Genomic DNA, 8,459 nt, shown 5'->3' with positions numbered 1-8,459 from the left:
AGAGGCCATCCAATCAGTGAATATCAGGAGTTAAATCCCACCCATATGTCTCGTAGCTGAGAACGCCACAATAGGCCTGCTTTATTCCAAACAATGGTCTATTGACTAAATGTGCCTGTGCCAGTCACAGTTAAGATACAAGGTCAGTGGAGAAATCCACATGGGACTTAGTATTTGGCTCCTCTGATGTCCACCTCAAGAAGGGTATTGTAATGTTTGAAATGCGTCGTGGTTGCTTTTCTAATATGGAACTCTAGTACGAGTGTGTATTTCTCCACTGCCCTCCCACTGGCTATATTTGTCTTGGATTTCACTATGCGTGTATTCTCCAAGGCCTAGTGGGACCGGGGTTTTGGGCCGTTATCCTGGAGAGCTTTTGATGTTTTGTCTCTAAGCCTCACTTACCTGGTGGAGATGCAAGCAAGACTGAAGATGGAAAGGAAATAGAGGTTGGTTTCCACGGCAACACATTAAAAGGGACCTAAAAATTGCTCCGGTACTTCCAGGTAGGACTGTCACTACCATCACCATTACCAGATTTTGTTTTGTTCCCATTGAAATGCGTCTGAAGTACATTTAGTGTTGCCATGTGAAGGAGGCCTTGTGTTCTTGTGATTGTTTCTAAGACAAACATCAATGGAGGTCAAGGTTTTAATGATCTCACTCAGTCTGACTCGAGTAGTTGGCGGGATGGAGAGGTGCATCAACAGGTTGTGCAAAAGTGGGGAATTATCTCTCAATGTCATGATCGCTCGCGACTGTTCTGAACTTTAGTGTTGTTTTTAATAAACAACAATAGTTATTCAATTTATTATTGTTATTATTATGGTTTTTTTTAGTGTTTTCTTATTGTCCAGTGCTCTTTTTTGGTTCTTCTTCCTGTTTGTGGTCTGTTGCTCGTACTTTATCAATGCTTGTGAATGCTGTTCTCCTCACCTGTCCCTGATTGCATATCAGTAGGATTTAACTGCCAGCGTCGTCTTCCTTGCAACACTAGTTCATTCTCCAATGTCCGTGTTAAGCCATTTTGCTTACCTTACCATGGTGTGATGATTCTTCATTATCGGTACCTAATAAAAGGACCTTTGATTTGCACACACCTGCATTCGCTGCATCCAGGGATCACGCCACCTGCCAGCATTCTCCATCTAACCAATTTCACAATCACATTTGCCGTTAACTCAACTAACATAATTTTTCTTATGAGTATAATAGATCACTTTTGAATTTAACAACTTTTTGCTCTCATATAGCATTTTTTTTAATTGCTCTGACTGTACATATTTATTTACAACATAAAACTACTTCAAAGGGTGACACAGAGATTAATTATTTTCTTTTTTAATTCTCTTCAATCATCCCTTTTTTTTTTTTTTTGTTAGGCTTCACAGTGGAAGAGGGGTTAGTGTGTCTGCCTCACAATACGAAGGTCCTGCAGTCCTGGGTTCAATCCCAGGTTCGGGATCTTTCTGTGTGGAGTTTGCATGTTCTCCCAGTGAATGCGTGGGTTCCCTCCAGGTTCTCCGGCTACCTCCCACCTCCAAAGACATGCACCTGGGGATAGGTTGATTGGCAACACTAAATTGGCCCTAGTGTGTGAATGTGAGTGTGAATGTTGTCTGCTTAGGCTGCTGCCCACGCCACCCGACCTCAGATCAGCGGAAGAAAATGGATGGATTAGATTGAAATATTGAAATATTTAGATTAATTTTTTCTCACAGAGAACTGAGAACCCATCATTCATTCACTCCACATTCACACATGGATCCAATCCAATCCAATCCACTTAATTTATATAGCACATTTAAACAACAATAACGTTTCCAAAGTGCTGCACAGCCATGTTAAAAACAATATTATGCTCCACCAATGACTGAATAAACCAAAAAATGAATAAGAATAAAACCAATAAAAACAATATAAAAACAAATATGATTAAAAACTATTTTAAAGGGTAAAATCAATTAAAGTAAAATAAAGTAAAAGTGTATAAAAAACACAGAGGACAACAGAGGACAGAGGACCACACAACTCACGTAGTGTTAAAAGCCAAAGAATAAAAGTGGGTCTTAAGACGAGACTTAAAACACTCCACTGGATGGTGGTAAGCCTAATTTGTAGCCACAGCTACCCTGGGGCAGACTGACCAAAGTGTGGCTGCTAATTTGCACATATGGACCCTTCCTACCACCACTTAACAGTGTGAGCGGCGCTGCGTGTAAGGTGGGTGAAGTGTCTTTTCCAAAGTCACAATGACCTTGACGAGAACGGCGGAAACTAGAATCGGACAGGGAACCCTTAAAGTTGCTGGCACGGCTTTTCTGCCATCTCAGCAACGCCGTCCCTTAATTGGGAAAAAAAGTAAACGTTCACTTGTAACGTTTGCTTTCCACTAGATCTTATGGACCACTGCCCCACTTGCTTTATCACCATTGGTCACACTGACCTAGAAAACAGTCTTATGCACAACCGGAGAGTACTTAGCCCAACCCTCCTTCACAGACACAGTAATGCAATGTGCAACTGATACGGGCAGATTGTGTCGCGGACCCCCACCCTCATCCCCTTTGTCTACAATCTGCTTCTATTCAAGCTCCGAGGTCCCACGTGCCAACGGAGACCCGCGATCATGGAGACAATCTTGTCGTCATGAGCTGACCTCTTCTTGTGCAGTGTGGTGCGTGGCACAGATCTCTGCTCGCTTGCACTAAAGTATGCCAATAGCGATTGCGCCTGCTTATTTGCTTGGCCCGAGGCACAAGAGCGGCCGTTCACATCCTGCTCAAAATGATGAATGGACGGCGATATAAGATTCTGGTATCAGCTCCAACATGCGTTTGGATGCCTGAGAGCCTCTGCGAGTCAGCCCACTGTTGACAGCCCACACATAAATGCCGCCTATGATTCATTAGAATTAACTTTCCTGTGTAGCAAGGATGTGCATGCTGGGCTATGAAAACAAAACTCAGCTCTTCTTAAAATATACAACTGTGTATTTTTAGGAAATATAAAAAAGGAAATAACAGTCTCTGTATTTGTAAATAATGGGCGGTGTTGTCATGGAGCCATCGGACTTGAGGGTTGCCACATGCAAAATGCATGTGAGAGAAACAAACATTGCTTTCATTCTGGGCCCAACAGTTATTCAGGGAACAATAAAGCCCACATTTAGATGTCATCAAAATCAGCAGGAATGCACTTTTGCCCCCGATAGGGATTATTCTCTGCTTTCTTGTGCTCGTTTCCAGCCTATTTCTGAGAGCCACTCTGACCTTAACAGACAGCATTAGAATAAATAAAAAGTATTTCTCCACATCAACTCTCCGTGGCCATTAGGATAAAAGGTGTTCTGCATGGAGTTTCACTTTTCAATGCAAACGTTATAGTTTGAAAGAAACTGATTGTCACAATGGTGAGTGCCTGTGGAAGAACAGTGAAGTGCAGAGAGTGTAGGTGGTTGTATGGCGCTCATTCATTATTCATCAGCTGGGTAGGCAGCGTGTAAGTGGCAGTGACGGATTCTAATACAGAGGTGTGACATCTCCAGGCTTCTTGACCTGACATTTTGTGGATTTTATACATGATACCACAAAAATAAGAGAGACATCTGACTAAAGAAAAAATCAACAACTTTTCGATCATGATGGTTTGGATAGGAGGGACAGTCCAGAATAGACGCAACATGAGAACGGTAGGTACAAATATGACTCACGGGCTAGAAGTGTACATTAAAGCAGTGTTTTTCAACCACTGGGCCGTGGCACACTAGTGTGCCGTGAGAAACAGTCTTGTGTGCCGTGGGAGTTTATGTAATTTCACCTATTTGGGTTAAAAAAACTTTTTGCAAAACAGTCTGCAAATTGTTGTTGTTGAATCTCGGTCCTGTCTAGAGTTTGGCAGACTAACCGTGTAATACTCTTCCTTATCAGTAGGTGGCAGCCGGTAGCTAATTGCTTTGTATATGTCGGAAACAGCGGGAGGTTGCATGCAGGTAAAAAGGTGTTTAATGCTTAAACCAAGAATAAACAAAAGGTTAGTGGCCCTAAGAAAAGGCATTGAAGCTTAGGGAAGGCTAGGCAGAACGGAACTAAAACTGAACTGGCTACAAAGTAAACAAAAACAGAATGCTGGACGACAGCAAATACTTACTGTGGAGCGGAGACAGAATCCACAATGTACATCCAAACATGACATGACAATCAACAAAGTCCCCACAAAGAAGGATAAAAACCAATTAAATATTCTTGATTGCTAAAACAAAGTAGATGCGGTAAATATCGCTCAAAGGAAGACATGCAACTGCTACAGGAAAATACCAAAAAAAGAGAAAAAGCCACCAAAATAGAGCGCAAGACAAGAACTAAAACACTACACACAGGAAAACTGCAAAAAAAAAACTCAGAATAAGTCATAGCGTGATGTGACAGGTCGTGACAGTACACCTACTTTGAGACAAGACTTACATATTGATGAAAGGTTGGTTATGGTTTAAATTCATATCCAACAATCGCGACAACGACTTTTTACCGTCAATTTAGTTTCGTTTTTAATAAATCGGTCTTTATTAACATGATGAATATTTACTTTCTTATCTTATTTTCAAAAAGGTTGAAAGTATTTCTCATAATTCTTCTTTGTACTTTGTAAGCACTGTTAATTTGAACAACCTCTTAAACTCCATCATATCAGTACAATGTTTAACTTGTTTACTTAATCCATTCTATAATTCAACTCCACATACTGATATTCCAAAGGTTCTAATAGTTGTACATGCATCCAAATGTTTTAAATTAGATTTTCATCAAAGGTTATACAAACGTTTGTATTTCTCCTCTTTAGTTGAGAATCATTTTTGTACATTCTTTGGTTTAGGAAACTATAGGGCAGTAGCGTTGTAATGTTTTTTCCGTTAATTAGGTTATTTTTGCACCAAACAACGTCAGGGGATTTCACAAACACTAGCGATAGCTATGTGCACATGGATCCATTTAATAGGATTAAAAGCCTAACCGGAATGAAATGCTTCATGTATACAAGCCATTCTGAATATTCGGACCCGATCACACAGGCTCGGATCAAAATTTCATTCCGATCGAGATGGGTGGTTTATGCCGCTAGTCATTCGGATTGTATCACATGAAAACACATCTTCCGTAATTCAGGTCAGAACTATCCTTACTTTGCATGGCTTTGATGTTAGCTATACTTTGATGGTGGAGCGGGGACTAACATGTATTAGTCTCGGAATGAAGCGATTGTCTTGCTGTTGTCTCCACTCTTTCAACATGTATAGACGTAGCGTTATGTACTGTTGAGTTTTTTGCTTTAAAACGAGACTAGCAAAAACGAAAGTATAGGTCTGGTGTGTCATGTGTTGATGTAACGAGCTCTTTTATTCACAACATCACAGCTACTTCAAGTGCTAGCTGCCAGTCTCAAACATGTACACAGAACGTCGTAACAGGAAGACGTGCCACAACCCGTACATAATCACAACGTAAGAAGCACAGAACAGCTCGATTTGAAAAAAAAGTGAGGTAAAACAAAAGTAGTGAACAGAAGTAAAACATGACAAATAAATACCATTATAACATTGGACAATCAGAAATCCACAATGCCATGTTTGTTTACAATGGAAGTCACTGCTTAGTCAGGACCTGCAGTGAGCAATCTCGTCCAAAAGATGACACCACAGAACAAATGATAACGCATCACTCCGTTTATCTTAACTTCTTCTCATGTCAAAGCAAAGTATTGCGATTTAAGGTGTGATGCATGAAAATGCATGTCATAATCAGATAATTCTTTTCAGGGCCCATGTACACAGTAACATTCTAATCTGGATGATGATCAGATTAAATAAATGTTGTCCACGTACACGTGGTGAGTGTAAATTACCTGTCTGCCTGATGCTCTGTCGGAGGAGCAGTTTGGGGAGGAATTTTCACAGGAATTCACATATATGCCACATCAGATATCCAAACACAATTGGGGGGGTTTATTTCAGGGAACATGTTTATAAATACTAAAATAATAAAAAATAGAGTGCTAGCAAAGAAGGGCGCTTTTCTCATGAAAGGCAAAAGGACCGGTGTTTGAGCACCACCAGAGGGGGTATCTGTGCACATGCCTGCCAACAAAACAAACCTGATTTTCACAAATCAAGCTGCATGTTGATGTCAGTAATTGTTCATGTAATGCAATGTTAACATATAAACGTTAACACATTTACTAGGGGACACACACATTATGTTGTAGTTGGGTATTGGTTTAGATGACTCATTTGCTATTTTTTTTATTAGAGTCAATACCGAGGAAAGGTATGGCAGGGAATGTTCCAGAGAAAACATGACAAAGACAGAGCTTGATCACAAGTCTTAAAAAATGTCCGCCACATAATGAATGTATTAATGAGGCCAATGGTGATATTACATATTCCCAGCACATTCTTACACATATGCCATCCATGTCTTTTATTCCCAGTAATGTCCCTGCTACTTGTCGTTAAGTATGACTGAATAATGTCTAAAATGAAAACAATGATGTCTATTGCATAATTGGTGTCCTCTGTTTCAATGAAGTGTTTATGACAGCAGGTGTAGGACTCCATGCACAGTAAAGATGTGCACACTGCTCCAAACAGTGCTGTTGATGCTTTTATGGCAAAGTGTTTGGCCTTTGGACATCCCTCTGGAGAGTGAGTCAATATCGTTACATTTCTAGTTGGACTTTGTGATATGCATTATCGTCTGCTTTAACGCCTGCACTCCTTCATCCCTGCAGTCCGTCAACCCCCAACTATCACAAAGCAGTCAATGAAGGAGCATATTGTTGACCCCAAAGACACCATGGTCATTGAGTGTGAGGCCAAGGGAAACCCTCATCCTATGTAAGCAGCGAATGATGCAGCCCAAAGTCAAAACAAAGATTGACGTTTTTTGTTTTTTTTTCTTGTTTCAAACAAGTTTCTCATGGAGACGCAATGGGAAGTATTTCAATGTGGCACGCGATTCGCAAACATCAATGCGTCGGCGCTCAGGGACGCTGGACATCTATGCTTGGAACAATCCAGAACAGTATGAGGCAGAATATCAGTGCATTGCCTCCAATGAGTATGGTTCTGCATACTCCAACAAAATCAGACTGCAACTGTACAGTAGGTTAAACATAACACTCATGTTTATCTCCAAGCTTCCCAAAATGATGTATGATGGATTAAATGAAGACTTTTTGGTGGGTAGGTGTAAATGGGAATGGTGGGCTCTCTCTTCATGCCAGTCCTGTCAGTCCTTGAAATAGCTTACATGGGTGAACATATTACCATTGTGCACAATGGATGTTTAGTTAAATCAGTGGTCCCCAACCACCGGTCCGGAGACCGGCGACGGTCCGTGACGCATTTGCTACCCATTTTCTCCAACCAAATGACTTGTTATTAGATTTATATATATATTACAACTCCATTTGTCATAGTACAACAAAGCACATTAATGAACATATACAATGTTTACATGCCAGATTGTAGCCAAAGGTTAATTTTCATGTGCAGGGTCATTGTACGTAGCAGGGGTTCTTAATCTGTTTGACCTCAGGACCTAACTTTTCCACTACAGAAGGACCCGGGGACCACTCCAATATTAACACTGAATTTGTCATTTTACTCTATTCAATAAAATACGATATCTACCCGACTTACAGTGTAATACCTCGTAAAATTATATAATAGCATGTGTTGATCACAAAGATTATATTATTAATTTACCAAATACACCTTAGGCTTAGGTCAGGCTAATAAGAAAAAATACATGTACACACAATATGTAGTATGTTGTGCTAAAATAAATTAGAACTAAATATATTTCTTAACTAAACTGTCAATAAAATTAAAGTGCAAATGAAAATAAAGCTGGACCCCTACAGTCATAATTTTTGCGCTTAAAAAGTTTCTCAATGACATTAGTGCCAGACTTCTTCTGTTTGTTTTTATATTTTAACTACTGCCACAAATGGTAAAAAAGTGTATTACAACTAAGTACCGCTGCGGCCTATACAAACCACAGCTGAAAAATTGATTGATCGATTGATTGAAAAGTTTATTGACATCTTAAAAAATGTAATCCATGTAATGCTTTAAAAAGGCAAATGGATCACACGAAAAACAAAAAGGCTTGTTTCCAAAAACACATATATTACAATCTAGGGGGGCGCTCGCGGCCCATCAATTGGCCCCGGCTCTATTGTTAAGAAACACTGGTATATAGTATATGCAATCAAGGTGCCGGGGACCATATCTTCACAAAGAAACACACGCATGGCTCCCACTACTTCAGCGTTATGGTGAATTGGTTTTTCAATGCTAATTTTTTTGCGCTTTTTTCTGTCACACGTAAAAAGCCGGTTCGTGAAAATCCCGCATACATTAAAACGGTCCCTGGTAGAAAAAGGTTGGGGACCCCTAA

General features: G+C 40.1%; 1 protein-coding gene across 4 annotated transcripts in view; it reads left to right on the top strand.

Moving 5' to 3' along the window:
- Nucleotides 1–122: 122 nt before the first annotated feature.
- The window catches only part of LOC133554430 (neurofascin-like), a 33,231-nt gene continuing 24,894 nt past the window's right edge, over nucleotides 123–8,459 (top strand). Inside the window, exons 1-4 of one of the 4 annotated variants that reach the window (XM_061903191.1) lie at nucleotides 123–449; nucleotides 6,594–6,697; nucleotides 6,784–6,889; nucleotides 6,966–7,156. In XM_061903191.1, coding sequence (XP_061759175.1) covers nucleotides 6,622–6,697; nucleotides 6,784–6,889; nucleotides 6,966–7,156 — 373 coding nt within the window. In that variant the 5' untranslated portion in view covers nucleotides 123–449; nucleotides 6,594–6,621. Of the gene's footprint in view, nucleotides 507–3,518; nucleotides 3,692–6,593; nucleotides 6,698–6,783; nucleotides 6,890–6,965; nucleotides 7,157–8,459 lie in introns of those variants that run through there. The other 3 variants (XM_061903192.1, XM_061903190.1, XM_061903193.1) reach the window with 3 other exon arrangements.

The sequence above is a fragment of the Nerophis ophidion genome, linkage group LG06 (assembly GCF_033978795.1).
Source record: "Nerophis ophidion isolate RoL-2023_Sa linkage group LG06, RoL_Noph_v1.0, whole genome shotgun sequence".
Taxonomy (NCBI): domain Eukaryota; kingdom Metazoa; phylum Chordata; class Actinopteri; order Syngnathiformes; family Syngnathidae; genus Nerophis; species Nerophis ophidion.
This window is presented reverse-complemented; position numbering and strand designations above follow the sequence as displayed.